At 50.8% G+C, this 14,620-nt stretch overlaps 1 protein-coding gene across 1 annotated transcript in view; it reads left to right on the forward strand.

The window, feature by feature from the left end:
* Positions 1 to 13,796, forward strand: part of TMEM132C (transmembrane protein 132C) — a 369,817-nt gene extending 356,021 nt beyond the window's left edge. Inside the window, exons 8-11 of the mRNA XM_007455455.1 lie at positions 2,529 to 2,734; positions 4,478 to 4,751; positions 6,629 to 6,820; positions 12,633 to 13,796. Of these exons, the coding sequence (XP_007455517.1) occupies positions 2,529 to 2,734; positions 4,478 to 4,751; positions 6,629 to 6,820; positions 12,633 to 13,796 (1,836 nt within the window). The remainder of the gene's footprint in view (positions 1 to 2,528; positions 2,735 to 4,477; positions 4,752 to 6,628; positions 6,821 to 12,632) is intronic.
* The last annotated feature ends 824 nt before the right edge of the window (positions 13,797 to 14,620 follow it).

The raw sequence follows: 14,620 nt of genomic DNA on the forward strand, positions 1-14,620 counted from the left end.
ACCCGCCCCCTGCCACTGTCCCCAGCAGATGGAGGAAATTCGCTCTGCCCGGCCCTCTCCACCTGCCGCTCCAAACAGAAGTGCGAGCTGAAGATGAAAATTGGGCCCAGGGTACCCATCCATAGTTCCTAGAAGCTGGGGAAAGAGAGCGCGATCACAAGAGTTCATTGCTCAGCATTGGATGTTATTTAACCGGGGCCATGGACCCCCCTGAAGGTGCTCCTTTCATCGTGTATAACCTGGACGGGAGACAGATAAGCAAATTGGCAATTACAGCTTAGTGTGGTAATGCTGGGTGAAGAATCCATGTGTGACTTCATTAACTCAGAAATGCTACACAAAACCGTGTGTATATGCATTTCTAGGGCAAGAATTAGCTTTATGTGTATTCTCAAAGGAGTTCATGACTCCTAAAAGGTTAGGAAACACTGCTCTAGAGCTTTCTGGAAGTTTTCAAATTAACTTCTTGTGTTTCCACTGCTCTTGGCTCCATCTCAGTCTTTCACCATATCTCCTTCGTCCCAAGATCTTTGTTTGGTTGTCTTGAAGCAAGTACCCCATGAAGAAAGGGCCGTGTTCAGGCATCCATCCAGCTGTCCATCCATCCATCCTTCCATCCATCCATCCATCCATTCAGCCACCCATTCATCCATCTATCCATCCACTCATCCATTTATCCGTCCATCCATCCACCCATCTGTCCATCCATCTATCCATCCATCCATCCATTCAGCCACCCACTCATCCATCTATCCATTCACTCATCCGTCTATCCATCCACTCATCAATTTATCCGTCCATTCATGCATCCATCCATCCACCCACCCATTCATCCATCTATCCATCTATCCATCCACTCATCCATTTATCCGTCCATGCATCCATCCATCCATGCATCCATCCATCCATCCATCCATCCATTTATCCATCCATTCATGTATCCATCCATTCATCCATTCAGTATCCACTTTGCTGAGCTCCCACTTCATGAGCAGCTGGTATGAGGAACCAGGAGATCAAAGAAGAAAAACATGTACTTATTGCCTTCGAGGATTTTACAGTTTTGCAGTTGAAAATGTGAATTTACACATGGGGCTAGTGTAAATCCCATCCCATAAACTCGACTCTGCAAGATGGGTCATGTTTCTCTATAACCCAACTTGATTTCTCTTTTCAGTTTTCAATTCATTATGGCAACGAAACATCATCGGAGGCTAATTTCTAGGAGATTTAACTACTATCAAGGCCTTGGGGAGGGGGCTTCTAGTCCTCAAGGATTCTGTTCACGGTTCCTAGGGCACACCCATTATCATTCAGAGTCCACACGGGTTACCTCTGATGTGGTCCCACCCCTGTGCACTCTGCTCCTAGCAGCCTCCTCCCAAGGGGCACGGGCATCCTCCAGCTGTTTCTTTGCCACATGACAACATCCGTGGGGCTGTAAATAGATGCATCTTGCTAAGGGTTTGGGCATTGGAACACAAAATCTAGATGCTAGAAGACGTTTATTTTCTTTGTCGCTGTGTTTGTTTTCCTTTGTGCTCTGTTCGCTGTGTTTGTTTTCCTTTGTGCTCTGTCTTGTCTCTTTCCTGAGTCCATGATCTTCTAGAAATGGGAACAGTGAAAGGAGGAAATTCAGGGGAAGGAAACATAAGTTGGTCATCACTAATGAGATTCTGCCATTCACTGGATGCACAGTAACAGTACAGATACACAAACAATCCTAGGGCCTCAGGGGAGGTGCTGCAAACAGGGGGGGAAGGGTGTTCCCAGGGAAAGGGAACCACATGTGCGAAGGCCTGAGCGTTCTCCTGATGGGGAGCCATCAGAGCTGCGTGTGATTGGAGCAGAGAGTGTAGGAACTGGAAGAGCCCTGCTAGAGAGAAAGGCGGTACAAGCCCTTCAGATCCTGGGAGGCGGGATGGGGCGGGACGTGGGTGTGGCTCATCTTCTGAGCAGACGTCGGCCTGGAGAACAGACACCTCTGGTGCCCAAATCACATTCCCTGGGTCCACCCAGAGTTCAGTCCCAGCTGCAGTTCTGTGCAGGTTCAAGTTCACTTGGTGATTGCTGCTTCTCTCAATCTGCTTCTGCTTTCCATCCCAGGGCCTGTGTCTCAGCCTAAAAGTGTGGGGAAGTGAACTCACACATCAGCCCTCACTCAAAGAGAGACAGGAGAGGAGCTGGTAGATAATATTCCTGCCTCTCATACTGCAGGTGGACAATTCTGTATGCTTTCCATGAGGCCCAGAAAAATGGAGCCTGATGGTCACAGCAGCAAATGCAAAGATGTAACTTTCTACCAACTTTTCTTATTTCTCTGATTCCCTCCGTCTGCTCCCTGGTCCCCCTCCCCTGGGGTCACCTCCCAAGTAAACCAACCGCACTGAATCCTTGTCTCAGGCTCTGCACTGAGGGGACCATAGATCAAGCATGCGTGCTTTGCTAGAGAAAAGGACAAATGGCAGAAGGGTGGTCTCCAGGGCCCCAGGAACTCCTCCTCCTCCATCCCCTCTCTGTCTTGGCAGGTGTCTGACCGCTGTGACTACGTCTTTGTCAATGGCAAAGAGATGAAAGGCAAGGTGGACACGGTGGTGAACTTCACATACCAGCACCTGAGCACCCCCCTGCACGTCACTGTGTGGGTGCCCCGGCTGCCCCTGCAGATCGACGTCTCTGACACGGAGCTGAGCCAGATTAAAGGCTGGAGGGTCCCCATCGTGGCCACTAAGAGGTAAGCCCGGGATGGGGAGATGCATCAGAGCTGTGATGGCAACGGCTGTGGATACGGACCTTAACGCTAAAGGAGCCAATGCAGGGCCCAGTGCAGAGTAGGTGATGCTGTCACCATGGTGATTACATGATGCAACACATACATGCCTACAGCCTAACAACAACCCTCTGGGGAAACCAAGGCCCAGGGTAACCCAGCCAGGCAGGAAGGCTGCTGATCGGCTGGGTCAGCATGAGATCCAGTCATTTGCAGTCTACACAGGCTCCCAGTAAACTGTCTCCTGCAAGTGGCCCCTCCAGAATGAAGCCACAGAAGTAACACTATTTTCTAGGCCCTCCACCCACAGGGAATTTAAGTTTGGGTTTATTTTCTCTAAGCAAAACGGTGAATCCTTTTTCTGTGCTGGATGGATATCTATAAACTTGAAAAGCTCTATGCATATCAAAATATTGGGTAAAGTCTACTTGCATTTATACTGGACCATGGGGTTGCTGTCTCCTCTTAAACCTAAACAAAAGCCTCTAATGTATTCTGACTCTGGATTGTCTCATGTAGGAGTTTGGGGTCTTGTTTTCTCAGCTCTGTGGCCCTCAGTTTAGCTAAATGAGAGTTGTTGCTGAATTCCGGTTTCCTGTATGGAATCTCCCATCTTAAACCACCAGGACTATTTTCCCGACAGTCTCCCAGGCACCAGGGTCTTGATTTTTAAGGGGCAACTGGAGTCCATCTCAGGATGGATAAATGGAACAGTGAAATGGTGAATCCATTTCTACAGGGTAAACTTGAAGGCATTTGTCCTGCCGGGGAGGACAGCCATGACTCCAGCCAAGACTTCAGACCATTTAGTGGTCACGAGGGGCCAAGATATGGGTTCGTTCCGTGTCCCTGAGGAAGGCAGAACTGACGCTTGCTGGGTTCAAATCCAAGCTCAGCTACTTTCTTGCTTTGTGAGTTTGGGCCAGCCACCCAATCTCTCCGCCTCAGTTTCCTCATCTGGACATAAGAATAATTAAAGTTTTGCCTCATGGTGTTATGAGATTCAAAGAGTCCATCCATGCAGAGCTTAGGATAGACACATCTCAAGAGCATCATACCACCCTGCCCAATAGACCTTTCTACAGTGGTGGAATGTTCTAGACTCACAATGTCCAGCATGGTAGCCACTAGCACAAGGGGTTATGGAGTGACTGAGAAATTTAGTGTTTGGATTTGCTTCATTTTCTTCATTGAAATTAAGTTGTAAATAGCCATGCATGGTTCTCTGCTACTTTGTGGACGGTGTAAGTTTAGTAAATATTAGTTCTTCTATCTTTTATTTGTCCATAAATGTCTTCAAAAGAGAGATGGGATTTTTTGTGGGTTACATGTATCAAGAGGGATAAGATGTGGAGAAATCCTTTGGGTCATGATGTTTAGTGGAGAGAGATATTCACATTTTCTTCTCAAGTAAGTCTTACCTTCCTCCTTTGGCAAGTACAATAAAGCTCGCTTCTTTGCATTATTAAACAAAAGAGAGAGAGAGAGAGAGAGAGAGAGAGAGAGAGAGAGAGAGAGAGAGAGAGAGAGGGAGAGAGGTGCTTCACCCTTGGTGCTGCCCGGTGATAGAGTCGGTGCTCCTGTGTGGTCCTGAGGCTCCTGCCCGGGATGCTGTCTCTTGTAGATTGACGGGGGCACCTGCCTCGTGACTCCAGAGCACCTGCATCCCCTCCCCTGACCTGAGAGCCTCTTGCCTCTTCCCGGCAGGCCCGCGCGAGACAGCGAGGACGAAGAGGAGGACGGGCGGCGGGGCCGAGGCTGCGCCCTGCAATACCAGCGCGCCACCGTGCGGGTCCTCACTCAGTTTGTGTCTGAAGGCGCCAGCCCCTGGGGCCGGCCAAGCCACCTGCTCAGTCCCGACTGGCAGTTCGACATCACCCACCTGGTTGCAGACTTCATGAAGCTGGAGGAGCCCCACGTGGCCACTCTCCAGGACAGCAGGATCCTGGTCGGGAGGGAGGTTGGCATGACAACCATCCAGGTAGGAAGCCGGAGCTGGGAACTTCTGCACGCCCATCACTGAAGGTGGTACCCAGCCCTGGGGGAGGCTCACTAGATGGGCGGGTCCTCGTGGCCAATTCCTTGTCCTCGTGATGGCATCCCGGGTCCCCCGAAAGGTGAGCCTGGACCAGCTCTCTGAGCCCCAAGCTCCTTCCAGACAGAATTGAGAAGGTGGTGGCCACACCCCTTAGCGCCGCTGTGACCCCCTCGCTGCTGCATGCTCCATTCCCACCAGCCAACCCGCCCCATCCTGACTCTACTCCTCCACCCTCAGTGCCCCCTTTCCAGATGCGCACCTCCTACACCCTCTTAGAACCTTCCCCCATCTCTGCACTGCTCTCGCCAGCGACCAAAGAAGGATGCGTCCCTTCTTCCTTTCCTCCCTTCTTTCCTTAGGTCAGTCTGTCATTCTGTCATATAGTCATTCAACAAACTCTCTTCAAAATCCTACTGCCTCGGGCTTCCCCGGTGGCGCAGTGGTTGAGAGTCCGCCTGCCGATGCAGGGGACGCGGGTTCGTGCCCCGGTCCGGGAAGATCCCACGTGCCGTGGAGCGGCTGGGCCCGTGAGCCGTGGCCGCTGAGCCTGCGCGTCCGGAGCCTGTGCTCCGCAACGGGAGAGGCCACAGCAGTGAGAGGCCCGCGTACCGAAAAAAAAACAAAAAAAATCCTACTGCCTCTTTTGCTCAAGGAAATGTATAGAATGGTGGGATTTCAGGACAGATGACAGGGCATGAGGGCCTTTCAGTCAACCCATCAAGTCCCGCCCTACTGACTCCACCTTTTTGGTTTGTTTTTAAATTTTATTGGAGTATAGTTGATTTACAGTGTTGTGTTAGTATCAGGTGTACAGCACAGTGATTCAGTTATACGTATACATATATCCAGTCTTTTTCAGATTCTTTTCTCATATAGGTTATCACAGAGTATTGAGTAGAGTTCCCTGTGCTATACAGTAGGTCCTCTGGTTATCTGTCTTACAGATAGTCGTGTGTGTGACTCCACCTTTCTGGAATGTCATTCTGGATCCTTTCACAACCACCCCAGGTAGAAATGATAGATACGTTTCTACCATTTCACCTGAGACATCTCAGGTCCTACATGTGGTTTATGAGATGAGGCAGAAAGTAATATTTCAGCAGAGGACACATTGTGCTGGGGGCCCGAAGGGAGAGTAAACTATTTATAATTCAGGTCTCCAGTTGATTCCGTAATTCACCTAGAATGGGATTTGGGCTGTGCAGAGTCAGTTTGTGTGCGACTCTTCACCGCTCCAGGCAGCAGGATTGTCGTGTACGGTTGACCAGGTTGTGTGGTACGCAAGAGAGCCTCATCTAAATGGGGAGGGTCATTTCCTTTCAAAGACAGAATGGAGGGCTTCCCTTGTGGCGCAGTGGTTAAGAAGCTGCCTGCCGGTGTAGGGGACACGGCTTCGATCCCTGGTCCGGGAAGATCCCACATGCGGTGGAGCAGCTAAGCCCGCGAGCCACAACTACTGAGCCCACGCGCCTAGAGCCTGTGCTCCACAACGAAGGTAGCCCCCGCTCACTGCGACTAGAGAAAGCCCAAACGCAGCAACAAAGACCCAACGTAGCCAGAAATTAATTAATTAATTAATTTTTAAAAAAAAGACAGAATGGATTTTAATTTTAATGTCCATTTTCCAAAAGATAGAGCTAAAGTGTCTCAGGCGAGGGGTGACTTTATCTGATTCTCACAGAGGCCCAGTACGGTCTAGTGTATATAGTAAAGTAGATGTGTGGCTCCTTCACACTGTATTCTGGACCCTGTTTAGGATGGAGGGAAAGGTTCCAACATCCAGAAGCAGGTGTGACGGATTTATCTTGTGTCCTGCCCAGGTGCTGTCCCCACTGTCTGACTCCATCCTGGCCGAGAAGACAGTAACCGTGTTAGATGACAAAGTCTCGGTGACAGACCTGGCCATCCAGTTCGTGGCTGGGCTGTCTGTCACCCTTCACCCCAGCACAGAGAACAGCAAGGCCGTCACGGCTGTGGCCACAGCTGAGGAGCTGCTGCGAACCCCCAAACAGGTAGGGGCCTGGATGCCAGAGGTCGAGGGGAGCAAGGCTGGTTGCCACACCTGATTCAGCCAAAGGGGAGGGAGGTGGGAGGAATGGGGACAGGGTGGCCAAACCACATTCCAGGAGGGAGTGATTCGGAATGCACGTGGTTACATCATCCAAGAAGCGGGGTCTGTGATGAACCAGAATAATGGTACCCAGCGCACAGGGATGGATTAGTCATCTGTGCAAAGAACTGTCAGAAGCCTAGCAGCTTAAGACAGCAACCACTGTCATTCACAGTTCTGCAGGTCGGGAGTCCAGGTGGGCTCAGCTGGGTGCCATGCTCCTGGGTTCACAGGCTGAGAGCAAAGCTTCTTATCAGGATGCTCTGGGGAAGAATCTGCCCCTGCACTCACTGGTGTGGTTGGCAGAATCCAGCTCTGTGCAGCTGAATGCCTGAGGTTTCTGTTTCTTCGCTAGCTGCTGGCTGGGAGTCTCTCTCTGCTCCCTTCTCTCTGCCCACACCGCCCCCCCCGCCCCCCCATCATCTTCAGAACCAGTAATGGTGCGTTCAGTTCTCGTGCTTTCAACCTCTGACTTTCCCTCTGCCACCAGCCAGAGAAACTCCTCTGCTTCCAAAGGCTCCTGTGACTACACCAGACCCACCCAGCTCAGCCAGGCAGCTCTCCCTAACTTCAGCTGTGCATATAACATCATCATGGGGGGGACATCTCGTTTTGTTCCCAGGTTCCAAGGACTAGGGTGGACCATTCTAGAAATGCTGCACGTTGCTACCTGGTATGGTTCCAGAGCATCACCAACAGGGAGCTGGAGTAGGTTCCCATCCTGGTCCAGCTCCCAGTGCTGGAACCTCTGCTCACCTCTCCTGGGGGCAGGAAACTGGCATGGCATTTGCCGGTTTAGAAAGAGAGGAGTGAGCAAAGTGGGGAGACAAAGCAGAAAGCGTGAAGCTATTTGCTGAGAACTGGTAATTAATCAGGGGATAACTGACATTGCCACCTCCCTGGCATGGGGCAAGGCCACCCATCAGTATCCAGCCTCACCCATCTGTCTTCATTGGCTGATGGTAATTGGAGGGCCCCGGCGCTGCCTAAGGGGATCTGTGGATGGAGTTCATTCAATTTGCAGACATGACTCTTGAAAGAATAGGAGCTCTAAATCATGGCTGGACGTGTGTTAGTTTAAGTATTTCAGAATTTCTCATCTTTGGGGAATTGCGTTGGCTTCTCCTGAGACAACCCCTATGTTCCAACCTCGCTGTCATGAGCTAATGGAAGGACTTGGTCTCAATCACACAGCAGGGATGATGGAGATGGAGGTTGGCAAGCCCACGAGGTTCTGAGGGCTTAATTCGGATTGCCTGCCATTCAGGGGGACTTGTTTGATGTTAAGTTCATTCTCCGTCTAGAGTTGATGAAGAAAAATGAACTCAAGGCGAAAAGTCAGCCAAGATGAACTTGCATGCTGCGTTAACAATGTTTTAGCGCAGCCCTTGGAGTGTGGAAGGCTGGCCCCTTGTTCTTGATTTTTCCAACTTTGAAATACAAAATCTGAAAGATGGCTGTGCCGTGAATATGAGGGCAGTTGCATTATACTCCCCTGTGCCCTATTAGTGCTAAAGAAAGCTAGGCTAGTGAAGTGAAATGAGGTCTCCCCCGGCATGAATGCATTCGACTGAGGCTTTAGAAGGGGGCCCGTCCGATTGTATGATTTGTAAGTTGATCAAGCTAAAAGAGAGGAGGGCGGTGAGGAAAATTCCTGAACCAGTCGTGTCTTAGCTTTGATTCCCCAAAAAGCTGAGCCTGAGATGAGGATCCGCGTACAAGGACTTCATTTGGGCAGTGAAGGGGACACCAAAAGGGCGTCGGGAAGTGAGGGAAGGAAGGGAAGACAGCCAGAAGAGTGTGTTCCCAACTCAGCCACCACTGTGGGCTACTGGAGCCTGCGTCTCCTGGGGAAACCGTCAGCCAGTGCAGAAAAGGCTGGAGAGTCATTGTACCTGAGGTCAAGGAAGCTGGGATATTTATCACACCTCCCGTCAGCCCTTAGTGGAGGGCTGCTTCTGGAGGGTGTTAATTTCTCAGCATTTCTGGCTGTGGGCACGACCACATGGGTTCCAGAGGCCAGAATGCCCTCAGGCAAAACCACCTTGCGGGCTTGACAGCTGAAAGTTAAGCAGGCAGGTATTGTAGGAAAGTGGGCAGGTGCCAACAGCCAGCACACACCATCTTTAGATTTCGTGAACATTCTCACTCACTCCTAACAGGAAGCTGGTGATAGTCTGGGCTTTTCCTTACAAGTGACAGAGGCCTAACTCGGGCTGGTTGAGTCAGACGTCAGAGTTTATCAGTTCATGTCCAAGCATTTGCATCTTCAGGTAAAGCTAGATCCAGATGCTCCAGTGGTGTCATCAGAAACCTTCCTTTTTATTATTGGCACTTGTCCTCAATTCTGGAAAATGTCCAGCCCTTATTTCTTTGACTAGTGAAGTTCTCCCATATTCTTGGCTCTGGAACTCCTAACAGAAAACCGTTGGTCATTCTCATTCTCTTTCTCATTCCTTTCAACCTTCCTTTCCTATGTTTCATCTCTTTATATTCCTGTGGGTTACATTCTGGGTAAGTTTCTTGGCTCAGTCTCCCATTACACTAATTCTCTCCTCGACCATGTCTAATCTGCTGTTCAAACTATCCACTGAGTAATTAATTTCAACTAGAGTATTTTTCATGCCTAGAAGTTCTGTGTGGTTCTTTCCACAGTTACCTCTTCTTTTTCCAGTGACTTCCACTCTTTCAGTGTAGTTTCTACTCCTTTTTACTCTCTTACTATTATTTTTCGGCTTATTTTTGTTGTTGCTTTGTTTTATTTTATAGTCTTTTTCATTTGTTTTATTATCTCGAATCCTTCATCTGCTGATCTTTCTATGTGAAGTTTTTATGGTTTTCTCTCATAGTAGAGCCTTGCCTCCTAGGGATTGTAATTTTTTTTTTATCATGAGCACCTCTTGAGCTGTGGTTGCTTTGTTTTATATGGTTCCTGAGGAATTCCTGTGCAGTTTTGCATGTGTATGGGTCCAGTTTCAAGTAAATGTCTTGCAGCTCCTTCACCATCAGGTGTTATAACTTCAGACTCCCCACTCCTGGGGAAGGGGTGAGGTTCTGATTTCCAGGGGAGACATTTTTGCACCCAGTGCTCAGCACACAGACAGGCATCACTGATGTGCCTCTGGCCCAGTGGGTAGGCTTTCTCACCCGCATATGTGGAGAGGAGTCCTGGCTTTACATAAAAGGTTTCACCCCAATCTGACACATGCCTAGGTGGGCATCACCATCCCAGCCACTGGCTGGTAGGTCTTCTGAGCAGCTCTGCACGCTGTCAAGCTGTCTCAGTAACAGTTACCTATTGGTACCACTCTAGTATGCCTTCTCTTTTCATTTCTGATTCCTGGGAATTTGCATCTCTTTTATTTGTATACTTTTACCTAGTTTTTTACTAGTTTATACTTAGCCAGTCTTCTTTGTTGTTGGGACATGCTCTTAAGATTCTCTCTCTCTCTCTCTCTCTCTCTCTCTCTCTCTCTCTCTCTCTCCCCCCCACACACACACCCCATTCCAGCTTGCATCCCAACTCCGTAGCTTCAGGGGAAATAAATTCTGCTCTAATTCCAACAAAAGCCCAGAGGTCATGTCCCATTGGCTGGTTTGGGTCATGTGCCTCTTTCTGAGCCAATCACTGTGAAAAGGGTAGTAAAATGTTCTGATTGGCCAGACCTTGGACATATGCCCACCTCTGGAACTGGAGAGGCCGGTCCCTCCCACCCATACTCCTCAAACTCAGAATGGAGAAAAGGCATGGTTCTGAAAGGAAAATTAGTGTTCTAGCCCCCCTTGGAAAGGAGGAATGGAAACTGGTCAGGCCAAATAGATGTCCATCTCAGACCCTATGGTTTAGGTATTCACATTCCCACTTTCATTTGGGGAAACTGAGGCCCAGCATAATTGGTTTAAAGAAAAATGTTCCCGGGGAAATAGCGGATCCATGAATTTAATTCAAAACTCCCACTTCAAACCCTCTGCCCTTTGCCATGGTGTCCAGAGGCCAGGATTAGAGGAAACACAGGATCCTTTGCCCACAACAGACCCCTGGGGTTCCGTTAGCTCTTCCCTACCATGAGATCACTGCCCATTTCCTTCCCTCCTCTGCACCCTGCTTCACCTTCGTAACCCAGCAGATTGTCCAGCAGGAGCTATGCCGGCCATTTCACAGCCAGGGCCAACCCATCTCCCTGCTAATCTCCAGTCACCTTCTTTCCTCCCTGTACACTGAACTGTACATTAAAAAGTAAAACTTAGGGGGCTTCCCTGGTGGCACAGCGGTTGAGAGTCTGCCTGTTGATTCAGGGGACGCGGGTTCGTGCCCCGGTCCGGGAAGATCCCACGTGCCGCGGAGCGGCTGGGCCCGTGAGCCATGGCCGCTGAGCCTGCGCATCCGGAGCCTGTGCTCCGCAATGGGAGAGGCCACGACAGTGAGAGGCCCGCGTACCGCAAAAAAATAAATAAATAAAAAAATAAAACTTAGGGAATTCCCTGGCAGTCCAGTGGTTAGGACTCTATGCTTTCACTGCTGAAGGCCCAGGTTCAGTCCCTGGTCGGGGAACTAAGATCCCACAAGTAATGCGGCACAGCCAAAAAAAATTAAAAACTTAGCACATCAAACTTATGCAGAACTAGAAACATCCCAGCTTCTGCCACAATAAACAGCCGTGCGTTGTTTATTCTCTGTCAGTCTTCTGTCCAAGGCTACTCAGTGTGTGGCACGCGGCCTGACACAGAAGAGGCTTTTGATACATGTCCCTGAAATGATCCGATGAATGAAAAGTGGACCACTCAATGCCTGTTCTTAGAGGACAGGGAAGAATTCCAGACACATCACAGTTGTTTCCTTCAATCCCTGGCCTGGTCAGTGACCTCAGAGTCAAAGACAGCCAGGGGATTGACCAGCAACCGTGCCTAAGACTCGAGATGAACTGGCTGGACTCAAACCCAGCTCTGTCACCTAGCGGTGGAAAACTTGCGTGAGCCTCGGGTCCCCGCTGTGGTCCAGTCTACTCACCTGCAGAATGAGACATATAGATAATAGTATGTACCGTGTATACTGCTGTGGTGATTAAATGAGTTGATAATGAAAACCACGTAGAACAGTGGCTGGTACCTGGGAAGCACCACGGATACCTTAGCCACCATCACCACCGTGGTGGGTGGGATAATGGCGCCCCATAGATGGCCACGTGTGATTCCTAGACCCTGTGAACACGGCACCTGATGTGTCAAAGGGGACTTTGCAGATGTGTTAAGGATCTTGAGATGGACAGATTACCATGGATTATGCGGAGAATGGAACATACTGAACTCAGTGTCATCCCGAGGGTTCTGATGGGGGTGGGGGACATCAGAGCCAGGCGTAGGATAATGTGAAGACCCAGCAGACGCGCTCAAGTGACGTCGCTGGTGATAAATTCAATGGAGCCTAAATTCAGTGAGGGCTTTTTATGGGGTCTTTTCCCTGGGTAAGGATTACACTGGAGCTGTCACTGCCTGTCTACATTGGTTCTTGTTTCCATTAAGGTGATTCTCGGATCTTGATATAAAACCTGGATGTTTTTCCCCCCAGGTTCATCAGCCACCAGGTCTGGATTTTAAGTCCTGCCCCTAAGTCTTTGGGTTCTGTTCTAGAATGGGGGCAGGCGCGATCCCCAGAGAAGAGGCATCCGCCCCCTCTCGCCTCCCCCGTGGCTTTCTAACTGCCCCTCTCCCCGCAGGAAGCCGTGGTCAGCACTTGGCTCCAGTTCAGCGATGGCTCAGTGACACCCCTGGACATCTACGACGCCAAGGACTTCACCCTGACCGCCACGTCCCTGGACGAGGCCGTCGTGTCCGTCCCCCAGCCCCGCTCGCCCAGGTGGCCCGTTGTCATGGCCGAAGGGGAAGGCCAGGGACCCCTGGTCCGAGTGGACCTGACCATCGCGGAGGCTTGCCAGAAATCCAAACGCAAGAGCGTCCTGGCCGTGGGCGTCGGCACTGTCAAGGTCAAGTTCGGCCAGAACGACGCCGACTCCAGCCCCGGCGGGGCCTACGAGGAGGCCGAGATGAAGAACCACGCCAGCGGCCGGCGCCAGAAGAGCCAGGAGGGGCCCTGGTACGGCAGCTCCTCGGCGGAGCGCGACGACGGGGCCCCCCGGAGGGGCAGCCCCACGGCCAAGTCGCTGCTGGACAACAAGGTGGGCAAGAACAGCCGGCTGGACGGGGCCCGGCTGGCGGGCGAGGGCCAGCTGCAGACCATCCCCATCGACTTCGCCAACTTCCCGGCGCAGGTGGACCTGCCGCGGGCGGGGGGCGGGCCGGGGGCCGGCGACCTGCTGCAGGCGCCCCGCGGCCTGAGCGACCTGGAGATCGGCATGTACGCCCTGCTGGGGGTCTTCTGCCTGGCCATTCTCGTCTTCCTCATCAACTGCGCCACCTTTGCCCTCAAGTACAGGCACAAGCAGGTGCCCCTGGAAGGCCAGGCCTCCGTGACCCACTCGCACGACTGGGTGTGGCTGGGCAACGAGGCGGAGCTCCTGGAGGATGTGGGCGACGGGTCCCCCCGGCAGGACGAGCACACGACCGTCATAGACGAGAGCGACCGCCTGCTGCTCAACGGAGGTTCCCAAAAGCACGGGCACAGCCAGGTCCCCAGGCCCGCCGACTCCGGGGACAGACAGGGCAGGGACCAGAAGCTCGAGCCCCTGCACTCACCCACCTCCAAGAGGAAAAAGGTGAAGTTTACCACCTTCACCACCATCCCCGCCGACGACAGCTGTCCCACCGTGAACTCCATCCTCGGCGGGACCGACGAGGACATCCAGTGGGTGTGCCAGGACGTGGGCGTGGGCGCCCCCAAAGAGCTCAGCGAACACCTGGAGAAGTTCAAGGACAAAGCCTAGGCCCCTCTGGCCGAAGGGCCAGCGCTTGGACGCCCTCCTTCGGTTCCAGAGTAGCTCTGGGGCTGAACAGGGAATCGTTGGGGTCCCCCTTCGAAACCAGTTGGAAATTCTGAAGCCAGAAAGGGACATTTTTTTGTAATCAGAGGTTGATGACGGCAGATGTCCGCAAGTCGGCGGAATAAACTCGGGGAAGGGAGCTTCTGGAGACGTTTGACCTGCGCAGGGCCAAACTGGGAAGGTTATTTTATGAGTCAAGATATAACCCTGACAAGCTACCAAAAAGTACTTGTTTAAAAAAAAAAAAAAAAAAAAAAAAAAAAAAAAAAAAAAAAAAGAACAAGTAGTCATCTGTTTATATTTCTAATAAAGGAGCAAAATATATTAAAACTAGGGCCTGCTAAGAGACATTTTCCGTTTTAATTCAGTATTGCTTTCCTATTCTGAGGACAGCCTTGGACTGTCACCCCGGGCTTGGGGAGGAGACGTTTCTGAATATTGGCTGCCTCTTGGGATAGACCTGAGGATTTTTACACCTCTACTTAACAATCTTTCCTTTTTCCACATTCCCTTTTTTCCCCTCATTTTTTTCTTTTTGTGTCTTAGACTTCCATTTGATTTATATTTAATGTTTATTCCTGAGGCTCCAATGGTATAGCTTCCTAAATTAAACAAATTATATTCCTATACATCAGATGAATGCTTAGAAACGATGTCAGTTAATCCACTCTTTAAGTATTACGTTTGATGCTTTTCTGTATCCCTCCAGCCTTGTTGATATTTGCTGGGTTTTCTACAATCAGGGGGAGTTCTCAGAGCCTTTGGGG

This window comes from Lipotes vexillifer, unplaced genomic scaffold (assembly GCF_000442215.2).
Source record: "Lipotes vexillifer unplaced genomic scaffold, Lipotes_vexillifer_v1.1 scaffold671, whole genome shotgun sequence".
Classification (NCBI taxonomy): Eukaryota; Metazoa; Chordata; class Mammalia; order Artiodactyla; family Lipotidae; genus Lipotes; species Lipotes vexillifer.